This window comes from Mixophyes fleayi, chromosome 12 (assembly GCF_038048845.1).
Source record: "Mixophyes fleayi isolate aMixFle1 chromosome 12, aMixFle1.hap1, whole genome shotgun sequence".
Taxonomy (NCBI): domain Eukaryota; kingdom Metazoa; phylum Chordata; class Amphibia; order Anura; family Limnodynastidae; genus Mixophyes; species Mixophyes fleayi.
In genome coordinates this window covers 3,760,637-3,787,032 of record NC_134413.1, presented here as the reverse complement: position 1 = coordinate 3,787,032, position 26,396 = coordinate 3,760,637, and the positions used below count along the sequence as shown (strand labels likewise).

General features: G+C 43.3%; 1 protein-coding gene across 3 annotated transcripts in view; it reads right to left on the bottom strand.

The window, feature by feature from the left end:
• TDP1 (tyrosyl-DNA phosphodiesterase 1) overlaps positions 1–26,396 on the bottom strand; it is a 47,372-nt gene that overhangs the window by 19,748 nt on the left and 1,228 nt on the right. For 2 of the 3 annotated variants that reach the window (XR_012680221.1, XM_075192610.1), the window contains exons 2-13: positions 25,145–25,668; positions 25,012–25,055; positions 23,919–23,974; positions 22,597–22,693; positions 20,372–20,406; positions 18,656–18,748; positions 11,596–11,766; positions 10,956–11,034; positions 9,930–10,115; positions 9,326–9,374; positions 8,668–8,734; positions 7,280–7,387 (exon numbers count right to left, since the gene is read on the bottom strand). Coding sequence is in view for 2 of the 3 variants with exons in the window: in XM_075192610.1 (XP_075048711.1) it covers positions 7,280–7,387; positions 8,668–8,734; positions 9,326–9,374; positions 9,930–10,115; positions 10,956–11,034; positions 11,596–11,766; positions 18,656–18,748; positions 20,372–20,406; positions 22,597–22,693; positions 23,919–23,974; positions 25,012–25,055; positions 25,145–25,668 (1,509 nt within the window). In the remaining variant the exon portion in view is untranslated. The remainder of the gene's footprint in view (positions 1–7,279; positions 7,388–8,667; positions 8,735–9,325; positions 9,375–9,929; positions 10,116–10,955; positions 11,035–11,595; positions 11,767–18,655; positions 18,749–20,371; positions 20,407–22,596; positions 22,694–23,918; positions 23,975–25,011; positions 25,056–25,144; positions 25,669–26,396) is intronic. The other variant, XM_075192611.1, reaches the window with a different exon arrangement.

The window sequence follows — 26,396 nt, the reverse complement described above, 5'->3', positions numbered from 1 at the left end:
CTACATCCTTCCTGCTCAATTCCAGAACAGGGAAATAGAAACATAATATTTTGTGGCTGATAAGAACCACATGGCCCCTCTTGTCTAGTTTATTCCCAAAAACCTCAGACTCTACTAGATCTTTAGTTTTTTCAGATTTAAGATAAGGTTATCTCCATCCCAAGCATGTTTAACTCTGTTACTACATATCAGACTCTAGAGGCTATTCCACCTATCGATATTCTTTCAGTAAAGTAATTCATCCGCACATTTCCCCTAGTTATAGAGCATGTCCCCTTGTTCTAATACATTCAAAAAGTCTCTTCCTCTGTACAATGCTTCCCTCCGGTATCTTTTTAACACCCTTGATATAATGAAAGCTTCTATTATATCCCCAATCTCATTTCCCTGCTCCAAGCTATATATCTATCAATCTATCGAAGTCCTACAGTCTTCCTTGGTAGGTTTTGTGATGCAGACCTTGCACCGTTTGTCTTTGCAAAACCTCTTATTTACGTCCTTCTGTAGCTACGGCTTCCAGAAGTGAGCTCAGGACTCTAGGTGTGGTCTTACTAATGACCTGTATATATTGGCATCACCACCTCTCTCTGCTATCAAGTCCTTCTTGTGCGACCTAGAACCCAACAGGCCCCACATTGCTTTGCTACATTTTCGGCCTACATTTAAGTCTCCTGAAATCATCATCATCGACATTTATTTATAAAGCGCCAGCAAATTCCGTAGCACTTTACAATTGGGAATAGATTCATAATCCCTTTCCTCCGCCATTCTTTTCCAGTTAATACTATAGTCGGCCCTGGGGTGTTTGAGACCCATATGCGTGCTTTTTCATTTTTTTGGCATCTAACGTTATTTGCCACGCTCCTGAGTATTCCTTTAATCTACCCAGACTCCTGGTGTGTGTACCCCGTTACATCACTTTGTACCATCTGCAATTAGGTGTAACTCTCCTACAATACCAATAACAATGTCACCAATACAGATATTAAAGAGGACAGGTTCATGTACAGACCTTGGGGTAGTCTTACTACAACTACATCTCTGTCGCCTCCCTTAAAACAAATATCACGTCCACTCCACCATTTATTAATCCAATACAAACAATTCTATTGTATTTACATTTAATTACATCTCATACAATCTGCTTGAGGAAAAGACAATGACTTCAATGCTATCATAAGGTGACCTCAGTCACAGATTCCTAGCAACACTCCAGTTCACTGAGCGGCCGCACGCGCAGACTACCGCACAACCATATTCATTTATTCACTTAACTCATCCGACAGAAATAAGAAGGTAGAGATAATAAAGGGTTTTTTATGTAGAAGTCTCCCTGCTGCTGCCATGGAAACTTGTGATGAGAGGAATGTTGGCTGCTTCTAAGTCTTCACATTCATGAGGACCACCGAACGGCTCTCCATCGTCAGAGGGATGAAGCCTCAATCACGAGACATCTATAGGACTGGGTGCCATGTGTATTAAAGAGACACAGCCCCCCAAAATGTTCTGTACTTGTGTGACGATACGCATCCGCCGGACGGGGGCCGGTATGCATCCGCCGGACGGGGGCCGGTACGCATGGGCATAATTTTAATTTTCCTTCTTAGCAAGGTATGTGCTCACTCACGCGGTTGTTTCTGCCACCGCTTTGCCAGTTCTAGGTCATATTTTCAGACCTTTCCAGACAGAGTGCGCCCCGGTGACATCATACCCCACCCTCTATGATGTCACACATGTCCACTACCATAAGGCCACTCCCTCAAGTTATTGCAATGAGAGAGGATTTTTACATATTAGAACGACAGGAGATCTCTAGGTGAAGAGAAAGGGATTCTGGGAAGGAGACAGCAAAACAATGCACCGTACTGGATTGTGAGCAAACTTTATAGCACTACTATAGAATGGAAAATTTCTATACCAAGAACATATATAGTTTATTCATATTAACATTACACAAATGGGAATTAACAGGTTTAAATTCCTCCCAAAGACATAAATAAATAGTGGCGTCTAGACAAAAACACATCCTTCCCCCCCCATCTCTGCACAATGGATGTAGCCTGACCAATTACTGATGGGCAGATTAAGTTGTATGGTCTATAACAAAAGCACAGTGGGATAACTAGAAGTAATCTGCTAGTGAAAGGAAATTATGGGTTATCTTCAATTGCCCATCTGGGTTTTATGGGGCTGTATTGTATTTCTTCTGTTTATTTGTTATAGAAAACAAGCAAATAAATCAATTGCCGTCTACCAGTAAACAGACGTTGTCACTTCAGCCTCACAGACTTTGTATGGAGAGTCAGCATATAGATTTTGTGGTGGTGATTATAAATCTGTTTTACCTCTGGACATTATAACTGGACGTACTGATGGCTGTTTCTATATATTAAATGTATCTGTGACCACAAATATTTATTGCAAAATGAAACCGGCTAGTTCTGTAGAGAATAGAGATACAAAATAATTGCTGTGTGCAGGATCTCACATCGCTGTAGGACCCAGGGGCAGAGATCTGCATTATACTTTTATTTATTTATTATAATACCCTCATCCTGTGTGTTCACCCTACATAGGTACAGTATAATCATGTGCACGAATGATTAAGGTGGAAATCAACTGGGATAGGGCGAGGGGGCAGGTATTGGGGTGCCGGTACCATTTAGAATATTCGGGGGGAGTCCTTCAGCATGTGTGATATTTGCGCCGTATATCTGCATGAGTGCCTGACGCAATGAATCACGTGATCTTATCTACCTGGGGACTATAAGAATTAAAAGCAAAAAACAGTCCCTTCATAGCAATGAGAAGGGCCTAACAGACCGTGTACAATAAACACTATTGAATTGGGCAGTATCTGGGCTGAAGTTTATGTGTGTTCTGCAAAATAATCTGATTTCATTGCTATAGTGCAAGTTAGACAATGAAATTTGTAAACTCCTTAGTGTTTTATCTGCTTTCTTTCCTATGTAATGTAATTATTACAAAAACACACATGAAAAAGTGAATGTATAACGATGAGCTTTTCACTCATTCAGGCATAGAATTTATAGAGGTATATTCTCCCTGTATCACCTGTTTTTACCAACTTTTATGATGCTCTCAGAGTGGACAGTTCCTGCTGTAACAAAGATGATTCTACAATAATGGAACAACTGCCCCTAAAGGTAATTTAAGGAAGTACAACAGTACAGCATGAATTCCATTTTATAACATCACAGGTCTGTTGCATCCGTGTGGATCTGTGGACACGGGTGCAAAATTTCGCCCCTTCTGATGAGAGGAACAGGGGTGTAAAAAAAACACAAATGTAGCTGAAAATATATGTATCTTATTAACATATTAGTGAAATAAAAAGGATTATATATGCACATGAAACGACAATCACATATTGTAGCTCTTTTAATCTCCGATAGGATTGTGCAGTATAAGGTCATCGATTTGCATCTTATGAACATCTAAGTTGTATTCTCACTTCATGAAATGCATCATCATCAGTTATCTATGTAACAGCACTAATTCCGCAGTGCTGTAGAGAACTCACTCACATCAGTCCTTGCCCCATTGGAGTTGGAGGAAACCCAGGCAAACACGGGAGAACATACAAACTCCACACAGATAAGGCCATGGTCTGGAATCGAACTCATGACCCCAGTGCTGTGAGGCAGAAGTGCTAACCACCGAGCCACTGTGCTGTGCTATGTTTTGGAATAAAAAGAGTTGAGGCTATGACTTGGCGAAGCTGGTCAGATGCGCCTTAGGCTGGGTACACACTACAGTATTTTCAGCAGATTATGGGGCCAATCAGACAATAAACGACCGTTTGGGCCGATATCACAGTAGTGTGTACCCTGGAACAATGAATGATTATCGTTCCAAAGCTCATCATATCGTTGAACAAGATTGTTAAACTAAACTAAAAATCTCATTAAACGATGAAAGGATCTCGTTCCCATTCTGCAGTTTGTATGCACTCTGCAGAATTGGAACGACAATTTAGCTAAATTAACACCTACCAGGATATAGGAGCTGGTGTCTGGGGGTCAGTCTGTATCCTCTTCCTGATATTCTGAATGGGTCTTGACCTTACAATATTACATTCTGGGTGTAAGGCTGGGCGGGGTTTATGTGCAGTCTCATATTCGTACACATGGTGATCGAGACATTTTTTTTTCTGTTGCTGGTAAAATTGCACCGTTATTCTGATGTAGTGTGTACCTAGCTTTACATTGGGAGGTGTCCCAGATGTCTAACATGTTTGGCAAGCCAACTAGTGGAGCAATAATGTATACACCATCGGATATTGGGATAGTTGTCACCCAACTTTTGGCTGGTACACAATTCCTTAAAAAATTCCAAGAGTTTTAATCTCGGAAGACTTTTGATCCATGTATAAAGCCTCCTAAAATCAAAAAGGTCACAAGACAACCATTGATAGGAGATTTTCATTTAATCCAGTCTGTATACAAGGAGCTTGGCAGCAGGAAATTAGGTTTTAAAAAGAACAGGGGAGCACTTCGGAAGAGTGATCCAAGCACAGCCACTTTTGGGAGGAGAATCTGACAGACAATCTTTCATTTTAAGGTCATGAGAATTTTACTTTATTGTCTTAAAAGTGTATATTAAAGCACAGAGTGGGTAAAGCAGCAGGCTGATGGAAAGAAGCATGAAACCACTTTGTAGGCAGTCAGTTGTGAGGAGTTGAGTGAATTAGTCTGACTGCACCGAGTGGTTTATCGATCAATGCAAACACATTGAAAGTCAGACCTTTGGTATAAATTCTGCTAAGACCGCTACAATATATAAATGGAAGATTACTTGCAGTACTAAAAAAGAGCAAAGAAATGTACAGAATTAGCCAGAAGTGCAAAATCTAAAGATGAAAAACATTCTCCGTTGGAAGAACAGGAAAATAACATTGTAAACCATGATTCAGCCATAGTGCAACATTCATATTTTAGTGTACAAAAATATTCTGATCCGTGTTCTTGCGATTGTCACAGGCATAGAACAGGATATGCCATATAGAAAAGTCTCAAAAAACAGGATAAACTGTAAACGGTCCCTCTTCCCACTGACTGAAGCAATAATGCCCTACAACCGTAGCTGTTGGGAGGGGACCGCCAGCTGAGGCATGCATGGTCCGCGGGGATTGGAGGGGTCCGCCAGCTGAGCCACGCATGGTCCGCGGGGATTGGAGGGGACCGCCAGCTGAGGCATGCATGGTCCGCGGGGATTGGAGGGGACCGCCAGCTGAGGCACGCATGGTCCGCGGGGATTGGAGGGGACCGCCAGCTGAGGCATGCATGGTCCGCGGGGATTGGAGGGGACCGCCAGCTGAGCCACGCATGGTCCGCGGGGATTGGAGGGGACCGCCAGCTGAGCCACGCATGGTCCGCGGGGATTGGAGGGGACCGCCAGCTGAGCCACGCATGGTCCGCGGGGATTGGAGGGGACCGCCAGCTGAGGCATGCATGGGCCCGCGGGGATTGGGGGGGACCGCCAGCTGAGGCATGCATGGTCCGCGGGGATTGGAGGGGACCGCCAGCTGAGGCATGCATGGGCCCGCGGGGATTGGAGGGGACCGCCAGCTGAGGCACGCATGGTCCGCGGGGATTGGAGGGGACCGCCAGCTGAGCCACGCATGGGCCCGCGGGGATTGGAGGGGACCGCCAGCTGAGGCATGCATGGGCCCGCGGGGATTGGGGGGGACCGCCAGCTGAGGCATGCATGGTCCGCGGGGATTGGAGGGGACCGCCAGCTGAGGCATGCATGGTCCGCGGGGATTGGAGGGGACCGCCAGCTGAGGCATGCATGGGCCCGCGGGGATTGGAGGGGACCGCCAGCTGAGGCACGCATGGTCCGCGGGGATTGGAGGGGACCGCCAGCTGAGCCACGCATGGGCCCGCGGGGATTGGAGGGGACCGCCAGCTGAGGCATGCATGGTCCGCGGGGATTGGAGGGGACCGCCAGCTGAGCCACGCATGGCCCGCGGGGATTGGAGGGGACCGCCAGCTGAGCCACGCATGGTCGGAGGGGGTTGGAGGGGACCGCCAGCTGAGCCACGCATGGTCCGCGGGGATTGGAGGGGACCGCCAGCTGAGGCATGCATGGGCCCGCGGGGATTGGAGGGGACCGCCAGCTGAGCCACGCATGGGCCCGCGGGGATTGGAGGGGACCGCCAGCTGAGGCATGCATGGGCCCGCGGGGATTGGAGGGGACCGCCAGCTAAGGCATGCATGGGCCCGCGGGGATTAGAGGGGACCGCCAGCTGAGGCATGCATGGGCCCGCGGGGATTGGAGGGGACCGCCAGCTGAGGCATGCATGGGCCCATGCGGATCTACTCACACCGCTGACAAGCTCCTTTCTCGCTCAACTTCTGAAGAGCCGGTTTATTAAACATCTCTCCCTCACGTCCTTTACCAGTTTACATTTACTCACTAATAGAATCTGCATAGGAGCCACTCCCGGATTCCTGAGAGTCGGTAATTCTCCTGGAGGAGCTTACCTGCAGCAATGTAGCGGTGTCAAGCACGCCCTCCCCCTTTTAGCCACAGAGTGGTGGGGCACCATCCCATTTATTGAGGTGGGTGGGGCTTGGTGATGCAAAGCACAATAGTAAGCCCTGCCCACTTATGATTTTCCTACCTTGCTTTTGGGAGATGCAGAAAAACAGGAAAGTAAGCAAGGGACAGGCTTCAGACCGGCTCAGGACAGCGAATACCACTTATACCACCCCTGGCGAACTATGAAAGTCAACGTACGTTACCAACATGTGAGCATCCAACAAGCAAAGCTTGTTCTTTTAATATCTATACACGCTACAGAACACAACACTAGAACAATATTGTCTATGATGAAACGTGAGGAGACCGGGGGACATATATTCAGGTCTCACTCCTTTCTTCCTCCAGCAGCATACCTGGCAGTAGCCCCTGCTTCGGTGGGACTGTTCCACTCTGTGGTCCCACAAACAGGAGGGACTTCCCAGAAAAGAGCAAGTGTGGATGTGGTGTGGTGGATCGGGGCAGAGTATGGACAGAGCTTAGCATCAGCACAGGGTCACTTTTGGGTGGCGTCACATGACAGCTTTTTACGCAGCAGAAAACAACTAGAGAAAGAATTGAGCATTTTTCCTGCTAAACTGCTTACTGAGTTTATCAAACTTAATCCCACCAAAGGAAATCCTAAAAACATGGCCTGCTGTTGGCGACTGGTGGGAGAAACGCAGCTGCGGATCACATAACCACCTGATTTTTAATCACATAAATGTCGTACCTGGTCACCATAAACCACGCCAGCTTCCGGCAGTCAGGAGATACCCGCATGTAGGTCTTGATGTGCGGCATGGCTCGGCTACGGCCTGATGTTTCCGCTTTCCACCTGCTATAAAGCAGAGAAATAGGGACAGTCAGTCTTTCCACCCCCTTCCCAGCTCCAGTTCCCCACTGCCCGATAGTAGTGATCCAGCCCAGAATGTGATCTATCCACTCACCACACACTCACACCACACACACATACACCGCACACACACAGTGCATCACCCAACCCGTATAAAAACTAGATTAAAAATGACAATATCCTGATTTTCATACTAGTATTAATCAGCTGTCCACATATTAGTACTGATAATGCATCCATGTCTATGTCTTATTCTAGGAGCGATTAGAAGCCATATTTAAAACCTTAGGGTAGTGCCGGATAAGCACTTTGGTTACCTGCTAAAAATAGTGTTAGCAGTCAGAGGCTGAAATGACATCCGGGGCAACGCGTGGGGAATATCTGATCTAAATCAGTCAGATCACCTGTACGCTCAGTTTACCAGTTTATGAGCTCATCAGCCGGAGAGAATAAGAGACACTGCAACTTCTGAGAGTTCAATATACTCTGACTTATTGTTTACAAGTTCACATACATATAGCACTCTGATTATACAAAATCACGTACTTCAGCAAACTACGCCCCTAACTATCTTAACCAATTATTGTGCACCATTCCTTTGCATAACCTTGTTACATTCTCACAGGAATTTTCCCCAGGGGGCTGGTGGTTTATCTCCTGTCTGCCATATAGAATTTAATGGGCGCAGCTTCTTGCAAACAACAAGATAATAATGAATAACTTCTACAAACTAGCTGTATTTAAGCTGTCTTCAGGCTGTACAAAGACAAAATGGCAACAAGATGGTGTCAGCTAAGCAAAATCCCATTTCTCTGGAACAATTACGCTAAACGGTGTATGCAGCAACTTCACAGCTTAATTGTTCCCGTACAATGGGCCCACTCCCACCAGACAGTACTCTTGTTGTTCAGGAACCAGATTTAGGGCCCGATTCATTAAGGAACTTAAATTAAGAAGATTCTTATTTAAGTCTCCTGGACAAAACCATGTTACAATGCAAGGGGTGCAAATTAGTTTTCTGTTTTGCACATAAGTTAAATACTGACTGTTTTTTCATGTAGCACACAAATATCAACTTTAAATGTCAGTGTAGAAATATGCTATCAAGTATTTATGTGTTACATGATAAAACAGTCAGAGACTGGTGAAAGTGCTGTAACCCACGGCAACCAGATTCTGCTGCGCCACATAAATCCGGTAAACCGGGGCCCGTTATATATCACACATGTAGATAAGCCCCATGATGATGACAGATTGTTACCTACTGGAAATAGGAGTGAAGCCAGGGCTGTTTCTGAGCGGTCTGGATACTGTACGGCAAAGAGCCGCCGGCTGCAAAACACAAAGATGATATTAAGATCTCTACAGCGAGAAGCTGAAATACAAAGTATAGAAACTAGGAAAACACAAGTGAGAGATAAATGGGTATTTTTACTGCCTTAAATCGGTTCTGCAATCTTGTGGGAGCTGCTATAATAATGTGTCACCGATAGCAGCAATATATATACTACAAGCCCAGGAATACACCGTTGTCACCGTCCAGCCTTCATACAGTGTGACAAGTAAACACAGGAAGTAACAACTCTGCTGCAGCATAAACTGATCATAAGAAGACAGCGTATTGATGAGTGAAGAACTGAGTCAGACTTTCGTAGACATATGGCAGCATCTGACCCTATACATGTTTTTCTTAGAGAGTAAATATTACCAGTTAAATGAATGACTCCCCGCCCTCACCGGCTTATTACCACCCCTCCCCTTTAATGGTCATTATAATCTATATTTCTGCTGAACTATCGGTGGTGAGGGGGGTCATAAAGTGGGTGGGAACATTATTACTGGAATTGAGAACCTCTTTGACGGAATAACAAGTAGAATTCTACCTCTGATACAGTAAAGCAGAAACTTTATTTCTGTACATACCGGGATATCCTTCCAAACTGGTCCTAACATTATCCACCGATGGGTAGATCTGAAAAAGAGACAGAAAGATTTATAGGATAGTCCCTGAGAGCAGCGCCAGGAGTGAGGGTAGATCAATACACGGTCGGATTGTAAGATTCACTATAGTCACAGGCCAGGAATCGCTCTCCCCCCACTGTGTGCCCCCATTCTTCTGTATAATTGTAGAGGGACATTATATAGCTAGGCAGTCAAAGCGGTCAACCATTCAAATGCTCCAAAATATATATTATATAATATACACACACATAAGATAACCCAACACACCAGCAGCACAGACTTTAAACAATTTCAGAGAAATCCGAATGTATTAAGTCAATAATAAACATGAGTATTAAAAAAAAAGTCATTATGACTTAAAACACATTTATAATACACTACCTGTAATAACAGTGTCTCTATAGTGTCAGTAAATATAACTTATGAATATAAATCTTGGACAGATGATGAAACACCCCCTGGACTTTTTGCATTTTTGCATTTTCCACTAATCTAGGTTGGAGGTGATCAGCCAGAACTGCCCCATGTGACGGGGTAAGTACAGGCAGTAACGCTCTGGGATTACCAGCTGCAGGGGATTTTCTGTGTTCGGCAGAGTCTTCACCCCCTTCCCCAGGGTCTTCAGGCTCTCGCTGAATTCAGAATGCAGCCACTTGGTTTTGTCGGTCCCCATTGAGCCTATACTCGAAAACTGACCAAGCACAGGCCAAGATTCAACACCAGCAATGGGGCTGGCCCTCTCCCTTAAGATCTGCAGAATGATAACACAGAATGGGTTAATGAGTTAGAGGATGAGATGCTCACTGCAATGTTCCTCAGGTGAATTCCTACAGCCAGAAATAGGATCAGTGCCAACAAGAGGGGTCTGAGAGCAGACGTAACAATATCATGGTGCACAATTAGCCAAAATGTACCGTGTCTGGATGTATAATGCTGGCAACACATAGGGGGAAATTCAATTCCCCCTGAAGTACCTCCACATAAAAACTATTACCGTTATTACGGTAATATTAAGCCGGCATTAAAACTACCATAATAACGGTACTTATGCGCACTATTACCATAATAATAACGCAGCAAATTGAATTCCCCCCCATATTGCGGTATCAGGCTACAAAAACAAAAAACCACCTCCATACCAGATAATAGTAAACATAATATCCTCATCATCAATTTATATAGCGCCGCTAATTCTGCAGCGCTGTACAGAGAACTCATTCACACCAGTCCCTGCCCCATAGGAGCTTACAATTTAAATCCCCTAACATACACATACACACACACACACACACACACACAGACCGAGAGAGACTAAGGGCAATTTAACAACGGCCAATTAACCTACCAGTATGTTTTTGGAGCGTGAGAGGAAACCCACGCAAACACGGGGAGAACATACAAACTCCACACAAATAAGGCCATTGTCGGGAATTAAACTCATGACCCCAATACTGTGAGGCAGGAGTGCTAACCACTGAGCCACAGTGCTGCAACAAAACTGGACTCTTATCCCGTCACTCAGCTCTTGCTCCGAGCGGCAGTATCAGCATAAAACAAAATGTATAAACAGGTAGTAACATAGCTCACATACCTTTCTTAATCGAAAATGGCCCCATTTTTCCTTGTCATGTCCCTGGAACCTCCCAGGTGTTGATCCGACTAGATACACCCTGCAATGTATAACGATCAATACGCGAGTTTAATTACTGAATTTAAAATGCATTTATCAAACACCGAGAGGCATTTACAAATAATGACACCAGTAGCAAGTTGCTCCAAACAAGGGCAATAAACTCAACTCTAACATGTGACCACTTAATACGGAGAGGGGTAATTTTGTACAGGATTACCCGGCTTGGGGTCCTAATAGTACAGGTCACCTGGGACCCCTCAATCCCACAGAGCTTCAGACCTACGTTACAGGTAAATAATGACAATACAGTGAAATCCTGCATAATAACAGAGACGTAATAACAGACAGCATGTTGGGTAATGAGATCGGTCACTATATAATATTAGTATTCAGTAGCCAGGGTCCCAGTGTGTTGTTTTATCAGAGCTAATCCCGGATACATAAAACCAGTTGTTTGCGGTACAGATAAAACGACTGTGTGACTTCTCTCCAGCGTTATCAGCGTCTCCTCTATAACAAAGCCTGGTTACTCAATAACTGTAATTCTATTATGTCTTCTGCTGGGAATAAGAACAGAGCACAGCGGAGAGATACAGACCTGGTCTCAGATAGATCATGCTGTTTAATTACATCCATCCATTCTCTGAGGCTCGGGGAGCTGTAGGCATTCAGATAGGCCATCAAGTCTGACCTGAAGTTGGTGACAGACTCCCCAGCTAATGAGGACGACCCTTCTGGCAGTCTGGGATACAGCGGGCTCAGCCAGATCCTACAAAAGCAACATGAAGAAGTGGAATTATAACATGGAATGTCTGTATATTCCGAAAACTGAACGGCAGATGATAACAGGACAGGTTTTAATGATAACCCTATCGGAGCCCACATCAGCTGTTTTGAAGGGAACGTCCGTGTCCGTTTAACCTCCATCACCATAAGTGTATAATACCCATGTGAGATACACCCTGCGCTTTACTGTGGCAGCTTCCAGATACTCTTCTCTGCAAACAGTGGTACTCCCTGGTGCGTGCGATGAGGGAGGTCTATGCGGGTGTAGACACCCACTCCAGCTCTTACTCAGAGATGTAATGAGAAGTGAGGCGGGAGGTGACTGGGATATGGTAGGATGGGGGAACTATTAATAAATGGTGAGTGAAGCTGTTTAACCTCTTTGAAAGAAAACATTTGATATATCAGTGAATACAGATGGTAAATGTAACACATCACAACCCTGTGACTTAATTCCCCGGTTTGTGGACATTTCAGTCATGTACAAGCACTTTTATGGTGTTGCAGTAACTTTTAGCAGTTAAGTAAAGATGGATATTGTGATATTAAGAGTCGGGATCGGAGCGGTCACCTATCAATGTGTCTTTTTCATTCTTGTTTCTTTGCATTTTACCAAATTAACACTTCAGTTCCAGGACAGATTTCAGACATCTCTCAGTACAAATATTATTATTAATCTTTATTTATACGGCGCTACGTGTGGTCCGCAGCTCTGTACAGAGCGCAAACAAGACGACAGCACAGATAGAAACGACGGCCTCATGCAGGTTAGGACTAAATCCAGCTAGTTAAGCCCCTTGGGAAAATCAGGTTGTTCCACTGAAGAGGGGGCACGTTTAATATGTGCGGACAGATTTAATATTGGAATGGGGATGTGTCCCAGCTGAACTCTAACTCTCAGCATTAAATTACAGCTGTCCAGTATTTGTGAGCTACATGCAAAAGCCACCAGTATTCTCCCTGTATGCAAAATAAAATAACATTATATTTGCCCCCTTGCACTGCAGTATGGTTTATACTGGTGCAAATTCACCCGGTTTACCTGGATTTGCTCCTAAGACTAGAATAGGCCCTATGCAGTCTGCAGCCTGGTACATGCACCTTATATAGACAAAGCATCAGTATTAGATCAGTACTTGTACTCAGTACGGTACTTGTAGGATTTCATCTCTACAGAACCCTCACATAACCGCCTACTATATTATTAGATTGTTGCAACACTTGGTTATCTCATCTCTCCAAATAAAATGACAATTAGAGCAGAGAAGATAAATACAGCTGCAGATGGGAAAACAACTAGAGAGGAATTAAGACTCAATTATTTAAAAGGGAAAAGTGCCCCCTTATAAAGAAGTTATTTTGCCTAAAATAACAAATATAATTCATGTCTCACTACACTTAGAATTGCTACAGATGATTTTCTCTGATTATTACAGCACCTGTTCTCTACACTGTGACCAATGACATACGGCCCCTGGGACCCCTCTATCACTGGCAGATTCAGCAACTAGATTAATTACCGATAGGTAAGAAGAATACACTGCAAACCAGCACAGTAACCGACAGTATGCTGGGTAATATAATCAGTCACAGTGTATGATATTTCTGTTCAATAGTTGGGGTCATTTATCAGAGCTAGTCCCGGGTACATAAAAGCAGCTGTTTGCATTACAGAAACATAACTCCAAAGATAGCAGCGTCTCCTCTGGGAATACAGCCTATCCAGTCACTAGGAACCAGTGACATCACTGAGAGTGCAGCCTATGCAGTCACTAGGAGCCAGTGACATCACTGAGAGTGCAGCCTATCCAGTCACTAGGAGCCAGTGACATCACTGAGAGTGCAGCCTATCCAGTCACTAGGAGCCAGTGACATCAATGAGAATGCAGCCTATCCAGTCACTAGGAGCCAGTGACATCACTGAGAGTGCAGCCTATCCAGTCACTAGGAACCAGTGACATCACTGAGAGTGCAGCCTATCCAGTCACTAGGAACCAGTGACATCACTGAGAATGCAACATAACCTGCACTCTCCCACAAACTTGCTGCCTCCAGGTGATGGGTGCACTATAAATATTAATGTTCTTACATAACCTGTGCATAAAGCTATATATATGCATTTCCTTCTAGTTAAGGCTTGTGCAGTGTGAATAGAACATAGTGCTTCTTCTGGCTATTCTTACTCAATATAATACATTCCCTGTGCGGGGAAAGAACTTTCCTCTGCCCTCTGTAATTGCAGAGCCTGGCGATAGAGCAATTTCTTTTGATGTTAAGACACATGTTCACCTTTTCAATGTAATCACAATGAGGCAGCTCTTTCCACACAATACATTACCTATATCTGTTTTCACTACACAGTTCCGCTGAGAAAGGATTGCAGCCTGCAGTTCACGTGCTACGTACACAGAACGTTCATCTAGTACAGCTGCTTTTCAACAAGACATAATAAAAAGGACAACAATTGGGTATCACAAAGGTTGAGAGATATAAGATGCATCAGACACAGATCCAAACATAATGTGCTTTATGATGGCGCTGAGCAGCTCAGGTTTCAGACAATGGAGGAAAAAGCTTTTAGCTGTGTGACAAAAGGTGGCAGTAGGGAAAATGGCGGCAGTGAGGACAGGGGTAACGGAGGGACGTCTCTTAGTCAGAATTCTCAGCTGCGACGACTTTACAGGAAACTTGTAGAGGAGAAGAGATTGCTCAGCCGGACAGGATTCATGGAGGTATATAACGGCCAGACGCCCATCTGATATACCAGTCACTGAGACTCTCCTATAAACAAAGGGGGCAGTGCACAGGTAACTGAACAGAAAGGTGCCTTAGTATAAAGATGATGTCTTTTTAGTTGCCATGGGTTACAGCATTTTCTGTGCACCAGTTTCCATGAATATCAGTGTTTGTGTGTGTGTGTATATACACATACATATATACACATACATATATACACATACATATATACACATACATATATACACATACATATATACACATACATATATACACATACATACACATGCATACATACACATATATACACATGCATACATACATACACATACATACACACACGCACACATTACATGATTCTTTCTGCAATTACTTTAACCCAATCACTGTAAGCCCAAAACATAACCTCAAGATCTAATCGCCATTTAAGTGAGCTCCCGCTATGCGCCAGAGATGACCAGTGGGATCCAGATGTTGCTGTTAGTCAGATTAATCCTAACGGCGTACTACCATGGAGATATTTTTTAGGTGATCTTTATGTCAGATATAGGGGAGTGTCCTATAATCAATATTGTAAAAAAACACTGAATCAATGTCTCTCTGATCGATGTGTTATTGCTTTGTCACTGTGTCACTAGAGGAACCGGGCACATCAGTCAGGTCTCACATGTTCATCTATCTTCTATTAAATGAAGTAACGCACCGAGACGCTTTGAGACAGCAGATATTCATTGTCTATGAGTGTAGAAGTACTTGTCAGCGGTAGTTTAAAAGTGCAACATTGTATCCAGTCTGATATTTCAGTTTGCACAAGAGACCCTTCATTGAGGTTTAACATCATGAGCGGAAACCCATTTAAATACCCCAATGTAAGTAAAATGCGGCCAGACAGCAGTCACATGGTGGCAACAAGTCACGTCAGCTATGCGTGTACAATGTGAAATAGACAAGGCTCAAATTCAAAGTGTGTCCGGTGCAACCAGTGATGGACATAACATGTGAATAGACAAAGATTATGCTGATCTGAAGTCACAGGACCAATCACACCAGTAGTGAACAGTGCAAGTTTAAGACAAAAATATTATCATTGATTGTGGGGGTGTCAAATACAACAAATAGGACAATTAACTCTTCAAAACTGGAACACATTTTGTAGGTTTGTTTGTGTGTTGCTTTGGTTTAGCAGAGATAACTTTTTATTTCAAGGTGTAAGTAAGCAAATGTATAGTTATATTTTCCAGAAAAGATTGGACCTTTCATTTGTAAGCATATTTTTATTTTATGGGCATTCAATAGAGAAAGAAATATGGGGGGAGGAAGTCACTAATTATGAACCATTCCTGAATTCCTACTGTAGTTATGTTTATGGAATTAGCGTAACTGCAAAAAATAACCCAAGTATAATAATCCCAAATAAGCGTATTTATTTTTTTTCAAAAAAAAAAAAAGAAGATTTAGGGTAGTTTTAGGGCAATTGGTATGATTTTTATTCTTTATTTTGTTCTCAATTTTCTCCCAGAGTCATTTGAGATGCCCTTTATTTTCAGCACTGAAAGATCCAATCCAAAGTGGATGTAATAGTTATTAGATCACCTGACTCTGTGAACCAGAGGCTTGGTACAGGTCTACCATGCATCTTTCCTTGAGATGTTAAGTGATGACATCACAGGGCTTCCCGTTAGAAATGCGTACATCGCAATTTGAATGAGGCGTGTAATGATTGTGGGGCCACTCTAGATAGTTCCATATTCCACCAGCTAACGCTCCAACGGCCATTCACGGCCAGGACTACGGGCGCTTGCAGCAAGACATTTAATATATATAAAAAAAACAAAAAACGGAACATAAGTACATCTGGGGGTAAATGTATCAAGCTGAGTTTTCCGGCGAGTTTGAAAAGTGGAGATGTTGCCTGTAGCAACCAATCAGATAATTGCTATCATACTGTAGAATATACTAAATAAATGTTAGCCAGAATCTGATTGGTTTTTCAAACCCACCGGAAAACTCTCAGCTTGATACGTTTACCCTTGGGGGTAAAGTTATGAAAGATCGGTTTTACGACCGGCCTGGCTGCGAGTGCAGTCACCCTAGACCAGTACTCCTAGCACAAAATACTCCTAGCAAATTACTGTCTAGCCGGATGAGGACAGTAATCCCTGTCTAAGGACAAAGTGGGCACAGGAAGCCACAGGTAGGTCTGCACATCACACACCACCTCCAGCAGTGAAGGATGGCTCACTAGTTTCTTGTTTTTTTGGGTTTTCACATCAACCTTGGGTGGGAACAAGGGAATTGTATGTAGGATGCTCTGTATGTATGTAGCTCAGAGACCCACACTATTACACTGCTGGTAGGCAGTATTATTATTTTTATCTTATTTATTCTTAAATATTAATATATCTTAATTATTATTTTATTTCATTGTTATGTCGCACAGATACATTGTGTCTTATTACTAGGACATCACCTGCTAAAAACCAGTCTATGCCCCCGTCTGTGTCCTACGTCTCTATCAATACTGAATCTGTGCGATCTGAAGGTCACACTACTAAGGCAGCAATATGGAATTATGTACAGAGTTATGAGGAAGACATTATCCCAGTCCATATATTTTATACACAATCTTGGTCCGAGTCCATTAGTAGGTGAGAAGATATCGGTCACGTGACTCCAGCCTCACTTTCATGTCACAATGTCTTATGCTGGTAAAGGTTTTCTTGTGTGGACTGAAAGGCCCAATAGGATGACATCTGCACTTTCACTCTACAGTCCCCATTATGTACATGATCCCATAGGGATTTTTTTAAATTAGTAATAAATTGCTTAATGAAATATACAAAAGCAATACAATCTGTGTACTTCATTTTCCAATGTATTTTAGCAATGAATAATCAATTTATATATATTAATATGTGACAATCATTTGAAAAAAATTTAAATTTAGCACTGCAGATATTTGTTTTTTTAGTTTCCTTTGAGAGCTGTCTCCCGTCTCTATACGTATTTCTCCAACAACCTGCAGAGCAGAGTTTGTTTACTGGAGAGAAACAGCTGGAAAGCTGTTGGAGGGTTTAATGCTCCTAACTGACACCAGGGCAGAGACGGTCCTGTGAATCCCAGGCTGTTCTCTGAGAACTAATGTGAGGTTTGTGAGCGTTTATTCAGGAAACGAGATTCCTATTTCAAAAGTGACCATATAAACACATTCTGATTAATAAAACTTTTTTGTTTGTGGCCTTTAAAGTGTTTTTCACACAACTAAAGCGAAACTGCATTTCGCTGAGAGCAGTAACATTGTTCTCATAAGCTGCTTCTTGGGATGCCCGGGGTAATATCTACTACACCCTCTGCTGTCAGTGATCCAAGTTCAAGAACAACTCAGCTGCTCGGGTTGCAGATCAGACTTCATCTCAGGACATTTGTTTTCAAACAGTTGTGAGAGTATTTATTAATGTATAATTATTATTAATTTTTATTTATAGGGCGCCACTAGGTGTCCGTAGCGCCGTACAGGGACAAACGAGATTACAATACGAGGTGAGACAGCACAGTACAGTAAACAATAATCACAGTAACTCAGTGAGCTCAAAGCACCGCTAGAGGGGCGGAGGAGGGGAGAGGGGAAGGTCCGCCAACGACGGAGTCCAAGAGGGAAGGCACGGATGACAGGGAGACCCCTAGAGGGGAGAGGAGGGAGCGAGAGGGGAGGCGGGAAAGAGGGTCCTCAAGGAGGAGGGCTAAGTAGCTGGAGAGCAGAGTTAACAGTGGTGAAGACAGTAGGAGAGAATACCTTGCTCAAAGGAGCGTACAATCTAGGGGGTGGGGTAGACAGACAGAGAGACACTGGGGAGAGATGGAGGAACGGAGGATAAGGATAAGGGGGGAGGAAGAGGAAGAGGCAGAAGAAAAGGTAGGAAGTTAAGTGGGAGACTGGAAGGCTTTAAGAAAAAGGTGGGTTTTTAAAGCCTGTTTGAAACTGGACAGATTAGGGGAAGTTCTGATGGAGGGAGGGAGCTTGTATAATGATAATCGCCGGTCTAGAGGGCTGTTGGGAGCGACTCAATAATACCGGTGTACACCACGGGAATGTATCTCTAGGTACAAGGTGTTCTGGGTATTTGGGGTGTACCTACCCCTGAGTCTTCTGGTGCCAGTCGTCACGGATGAGATTACTGGTGTGGATCACTACTCGCAGACCCTCCTGGTACAACAGCAGCATCATCTTCCTATAGGGAACACAGATATATTAGTTGTTTCAGAGAATATCCCCATAGGTACATGTTATATATAAAGAGGAATTAGCACTACACTTTCTATTAGATACATAAACTGTAGGGGAACTGGCGTAAAGAAACGAAATGCTCGTACCCGAAATATGGGGCCTATGACTCATGAATCATTTTTATTTTTGCATTCACAACTGGAGTTTTTAAAATTCAAGGATCACATCCCGTGCACAAACTGTGATACCCTGAACCAATTAGGAAAAAAACTTTAAAAAAAAAAAAAAAAAAAAAAAAAGATAGATGTGAACGAGCATTATAGAACATTTAAAAGAGAAAGAAAAGACAAGATTGCAGGTTATCTTAGATCAAAGCCTGTTTCACGGACAAGAAATAACCGATATGATTACATCTAAGTAATTCCATCATCTGGTCTGTTCCGTCCTTGTGGAAAGTTTACTTTCAAACAGCCGCTGCGTTGTGCAATGGTTTCCTGTTGTACCGCTCTGGTTTAGAGGAAAGCGGCAGCTAATGAGTCTGACTTGCAGTCTCCTAGGTAAACATGAATGTTCTGTACAGACGGATTATCAGACTCACACAGAGACCGGGCTTGTGATGTTATATGTTATACTTCATCCTTGTAGCTCTAAGGGTCCAGCAGATGGCTACAACAGCTTGTGATGGAGAGTAATTAAACAGTACTAGTTTTTTTTATAAAACCACAAGAGAAATTCAGGGAAAAACTGAATAATGCATTTTATCTTTGTAATTTATGCATGAAAATTTAAGCTATCCAAGTGTATAATAGATACACAGATAAAAGAACTAGGACTCTCCCTGTTGATTAAAATAATATATTACATTTACATCTCAGTGACTGAAGCACATATATCTAATCAATGACATGAACCCAAGAAAAATAATCAAAAATAAGTCATTCATTCCCTCCACAGATTGACAAGGGATTGAGGCATGTTTAAGACAGAGAAGGAAGAGGGGTACATAACCGCACCTCTAAAACTGCTGATCCCCTACGCTCATTAGCCACAGATACCCGATGGGAGTAATAGTTCAACACCAGTCTCTAACCTAAGCTGGCATTAATGTATAATCATAGTGACAATTATAGGTTACTACTCTATTACCCTCCTCATTACAAGTATAGCAGTGCTCCTCGTGGTGACTGTAGGTGGATGAGCTCTAATCATGCGTGTTTGTATGATTTCCCTCTTTATTGCTTTGTGTAACAGTGCTCCTCACAGTGACTAAGGAGACAACCTGTAATCGTCTTGGGGGTGTAGAACATTCCCCTCCTCTTTACCCTGTGTGGCAGTGCTCCTCACAGTGACTGTAGTAACCATGTATGTATGACACTATCCCCAAGCAGAATTTACTCACATTTTGCTTTCTGGTATTAGGAAACTTCTGGATAAAGGGTTTCTATGTAATAAATCCCAAATCAGTGCAGGATTGTTTGCAATTATTTTTGTAGAAATATAAGCGATCAACAAGCTACAAGATCCCGGCTCCCTAAGAAACAAAATTCGATGTACGAGGGGCCACTAGACTATATACATATATAGGGGGCTGCTACGATAAGGAATGGACAGCCAGTATTGTACTTACGTGTGGTGCGTTCCAAACGCATTATCCAGCCGGGCCTGTGGAGAAAACAAAGTACTTATTCATTTGGCACATTCAGGGGAAATGTACTCAGTATCCACAAAACACATTTCTCACGCTGGTAGTTTACCATAAATGCTTATTCTGGTTTATTTTTACAAATAGTCTTAAGTGGAAATCTCTGAAAACTAGTTCAATACCGGTATCATATCCGGCCGAGCTATCACCGTGAGCGTTACAGCGGTTTCCTCTCCGGTTGGGCAGCGGCACATGGCGGCAATGTGAGATATCCCTAAATAACACGACGTGTCCAACGAGTGGCCCGTTAATTGCTAACAAGTAAATTCAAACATGTTTTTGAATGTGATTTTTTTTATATATACACATTTGAAAAAGAACAAATAAAAGCCGCAATCCCTCTAAAAATAAGGGGTGAAGGTTTTTTTTGTTTTGATTTTTTTTTATCCTTGGGGTTTGGATTCAAACGGCTGTTAATGATTTAGAACTAAATGTGATACGATTACCATGGTAACCACAGTCCCATAGCATATGATACTATCCCCAAGCGATACTTTCTCCCAGCATATATGTATCTCTTAGAACATTCCAAGAGAATACTCCACTCCCAGCACATCGAGCAGACCGTGTGACCTATCTGGAGGACACTAGGTTCCGTTCCCGAGAATAGCAGCGCCGACAAAACACCATAAGTGACTCGGGCTCCATGAACGCTGAACGCACTTCCGGACTGACAGCCAGAGATCCAGGGCCGGTGCTAGCCTCCATGGCGCCCTAGGCATTTTTACAAAATCGGCGCCCCAGCACCCCCCCCTCCTGCAACAATCGGCGCCCCAGACCCCCCCCCCCCCCCCGCAACAATCGGTGCCCTCCTCACCCCGTCTTTCCTTACCTCATCACCACCACCTCTCTGCTCCGTCTCCTCCCCTCCACTCACTGACACTAGTGAGTGGAGGGGAGGAGACGGAGCAGAGAGGTGGTGGTGGTGAGCAATAGCCTCTTCCCCCCTCCCCCGTGCATCCGAATGCTGTGCGGCGGACGTGACAATTATGGTCAGCGGTCGCCGCACAGTTTTAAAGTAATTTTCATTCTGGAGGGCGCCCTCCAGAGCCCGGCGCCCTAGGCAAGTGCCTAACCTTGCCTAATGGGAGCGCCGGGCCTGCAGAGATCGGGGGACACAGGGACTGCACACAATATCATTTTTGTCCTTCTGCTTTATGGAAATATATTTTTATTTTAACAAAACACTGGTAGAAATTCACTATATACACATCCTGGTTTCTTCATATAGGATGCTGCACGACCCCACGGAGGCACCAGAGAAGCCACAACAGCACTGAACACAGCACTGAACACAGCACTGAACACAGCACTGAACACAGCACTGAACACAGCACTGAACACAGCATAACACTCTCCCACACATGGAAAGCGGCTCAGTCTACATTCAGCAGCATATTATGCACACAAGGGTTATAGATGGAGGTAATCTGATGAGTCTGATTACTGAACTAAGACTGTAAATGCACTGGATGTGATGTGAACTAGGATTTCTACAGAGCCAGTACAGGAACTGTTAGTGAGATACAAATGTCTCGGTGATTTTCTAAGATACATATAGTACAGCTGGATATTAAGTAAAAGGATATAGCTATGGATACTGTTGAAGTTTCATATTACAGATTGTAGCTACATTGTTAGTTTACAGTACAGAGTATTGAGCGGGTTTTGTACACCTCTGTCTGCATTAAGGACTATATGTATAGGGGGGATTTAGAATCTGCGTCTGCGATTCATGTATCATGATGTGAACACAGATTACACATCGTTTTTAAACTCTTTTTAACATTTTAACGGTTTCCACCCCTGCACAACACGAACATCTGCTTCACTGCACAAATTAAGAGTCAAAGAAAACGTTCACTAGTAAACAACGCTTTATGTTACCACGGAAGGTAGATCCGGTGTGTAACACAGTTGCTATTTTGTAACCAGGAAGAACAAATGATCTCATTTAGTAAATGGCTTTAGTAGAGTTATTTATCTTTCTATTTGGGATAAACCTTTTGAGGGTTAACGTGAACAGCTGAAGAATTACAATTCTAATGGCTGTGTGATAACAGGTGGAAGCTTTAACGGCTGTTCTGTGTTTCTGGTCATGTAACAGAGAGAGGTACAGAAGACATAGGTAGGACTCCCGCTGTAGGTACCTGGCACAGCCGGATGTTCTCATAGGGGTGGGCGTCCTCGTGCAGCTGTGCTTTAGATTGTTGTTTCTCCCCGTGGACGATCAGTAACGGTTTCTTCCTTTCACCAAGAAGAGACAGCAGTTTAGGATACATATGACAACCGCTCTTCGATGAGACACAGGATTTAATGCCAAGAGTCTCGAATCTAATCTACTTCACAGACATATTACATTGCTGAACGGACAGCTTCCTCCCCACTCTCCAGTAAACCTTCACAAACACTTTTTTTTTACTGACTCAATAAATACATCGATGTCTCCTCAAACCTGCTTCAGCTCCCTAGGGTAACATTGTTACCCCACAGAAACAGCCGGCTCCTCTTGTAAGTTCACTCCAGGCTCACCAGGGGGCAGTAAGGTTCTCCGACAAAGCCCTGCACGGTGTTACAAAAGCCCCACGCCAGACACTGCATTTATAGAGCGGCTGTTAGTACACGCTCTAGAGCATGCCTGGCCAACCTGTGGTTCTCCAGGTGTTGTGAAACTACAAGTCCCAGCATGCCCTGCCAGCTTGTAGTTTCACAACAACTGGAGAGCCACAGGTTGGCCAGGCTTGCTGTAGAGGAATCCTGTGATGTATAGATTGCAATCCCACGAAACGTCTATATGGTGTAAAGCTGTTAGATGGGAGGGCATGCTATGCTGGTCAGCTGTGTGGGCATTGGCACTTTTGAATTTTAGAACTTTATTTATGTCAACAGAAAACAGATGATACCAGCCAGTGATCCAAGTGATACAAGTAGACAGGTTACACAATTAACAGAAACCAGATGGTTGATTTGCTCCTTGTGAAGCGGTGCCCAGTGTAGGATAGGGCCCACTGTCGTTGTCAGGTAACACCGAAGAACTACACAGCAGTGGTAAAGAAGGCAGAGGTGTATTTATGGAGACAGGGGATAAGTGGAATTTAACTAGTGACAAGCAGACAAAAACTGTAAAATTTCAACATGCAATTATTATTGTTGCATATTCAGTAGCGCTTTACAATTGGATAATATTATTAACAGACAGACAGTAAAGTAATGAGGCCAGGAACTGCCGACAAAGATGACAAAATTCTCCCTCTATTAAAGCATTTTTAAAAGCAGACATTGACAGACAGCAGCGTTAGTGCTGGGACCTGTGAACTAAACGAGGTTTGTAATCTGGAGATTTTCATTTTAGAATAAATGACTTGTTAAAGCGTAGCATGGTGTATCCTGAGAGGAGGGGTCTAGCGGTCTTATAATCTGTACCTAAAACATATGATCCCTTCATTCTACCGGACCACAAAATGAAACTCACCGGAATTCCTCCGGATACTGTGCTACCAGCCAGGCCACGTCTATGCAATAGTTGAACTTTGAAAACAAAGCAGGCGGTAAGTACAACCCAAACCCATCTGATTATAGCAATATGATTCACTGATAGACTGGTAAAGAGCTCTGTAGTACTGCACATATCAGAGAGTGAGTCTAAGAAGGAAACAAGCAGCAAATCTCAGCAGTGAGAACAATTATACACAATTCAAAGTTTATTTGGCGTTTACCGTCTTTATAAAGGAAATGTTCATTTTCAGACCTGTCATTCTGCAGTGCCAGCCTTTTACCTATACAGTCCCGGAGCTAATCACTACCATACCGGGACTTATATATTGAAGTAGCACAGCAAAATGTAGGGGCGGAGGTCACGCCCAACACGGATATGGCGAATGTGAACTTCAGGCCCCACTTGCGGAATAGTTCCCCCGACACTGAAGGAGGGGCTACCAGAGGATGGACCCCAGGGAAGAAGGATAGCAGGGAGCTGGCAACACATTTTTAAAGCGACACCTGAAATTGGACACTTCCTTAAAAACCTGTAGATGTTGGTTTCATTCTCCACAAAAAGTTAACAATCAATAAGGCAATAACCACACATATAAAAAATACTATTTAAAACATTTAAGTGGAACAAAATATCAAAACAATCTCTAATTACAAGTGATATGTTGTAAGGTTTTAATAATGCAATATGCTATAAAATTAAATGTGAAATACCACAAATAAAACATATTTTCATTATGTCACTCTACAAAGTAGACCTGTCACCCCACTATAATTGCAGATCCCCCATCTGTTACAATGTTGCTGGATCTGTCTCTCATTTTCATACTCTGCCAGAGTCTAATTACTAAAACAGAAATCATTTATAAAGTTTGTGATGCAATATCGGAAATGGTTCAGAGAGAAAATGTTGACTTTTGGTGACAGATTCACTTTTTTTTCTTTTTTAGAACAGTTATTAAACTCATTAAAAAAAGTATTATCCCTCCAAACAATCCCAAAATTGTCAGCTGTCACATTTAGCTGAGTGAGGAGCTGTGTGTACTTAGCTGCTGGACACAGAGGGTACATACCTGAACTGACGACACCAACGTCCCAAAGAGTGGAGACAGAATATCTGTCAATAGAGATGCTTTCTGTTATTATCACGCAGTTTTCCGTCACTATCGGTTGACCAACCATAAGGTTATCTATCTGGCAACGTACCTTTAATGTGAAGGGCTCCGGTGTTGTACTTGGGTTTAATGCCCGTAACTTTAGTCAGGTAGAAGCCAAAAAGCTCCCCAGCCTTCATCACATCCCAGGGGTCCTGAGAATCACTGGGGGTCTTGTATTTTTCACGGGTATCTGGGCTGGGTTGGCGTTTCTTATTGGTGTTTGGCACCTCCAGTTTACGGGATGTCTCGTCTCGCTCTGCCTTCACCTTTAGAGTCTGTCTTGGCTTCGACTCCTCGTCGCTGCTTGACAAACGCCAACCTGACTTCTCTTTGTCAGTTTTCAGTTTTTTGGCTGGCGAGGGCTCTTTCCCTGGTCTCTCTTCAAACCTCAATGGATCAGACTTCCTCTTGAGAGATTCCTTCCTGGCATCGGAGCAGGGGTACTGAGGAACGGGGTCAACGCGGTCTCTGCTCATCGATGAGGAGGTGGAAGGTCTCCCCCGGTCCTCCGATTCATCGTCGCTACTAGACAATGTCCACTTTCCATAATTACTCTGCTGGGAGCCAGCACTCCTATCAGACAGGAGACATTATTACTCACTTGTTTTCTGTGTTGCGTGAACCCACTGATATATCTATAGTATGATGCCATCATTCTGTTATCAGCTTTATTTTTACCTGAAATCCTTTCTAGGTTTACATGTTTTCTAAGAGCTTGTTCACATCTATCCAATATTAATGGTTAAATAAAGAAAAGCATTCTAAAAGGAGGTTGAATCATTTCTTATGGGCTCTTTCTCTTTCTATAATTTGTATGTGCATTTAGAGTTTTAGGATGGGAACAACCTATTTTTCATACATTACCAGCTGGTACAATGGTATCGGTGAAAGCGCAATGCATGAAAAAGTAACAAAAGTGCACACAATGCATTTTACCCATTTTCCTAGCACAGATGCGCAAAAGAGCCCTAAATATTTTTCTATAACTGTGGTTGATTGGCAATTATTTTACTAGTATCAAAAATATTCATCGATCAGCCACAACATTAACACAACTGACAAGTTAAGGGAATAATAATAATTATCTAGTTACAATGGCATTTGTTAAGGGGTGGGATATATTAGGCAATGAGTAAACAGTCAGTTTTTGAAGTTGATGTGTTGAAAGCAGGAAAAATGGGCACCACAAGTATCTCGGTGACAGACAAAGACGACTAGATGGCTAGACGACTGGGTTCAGAACATCTCCAAAACGGAAGGTCTTGTGAGATGATCATGGTATGCAATGGTCAGTGCCGGAT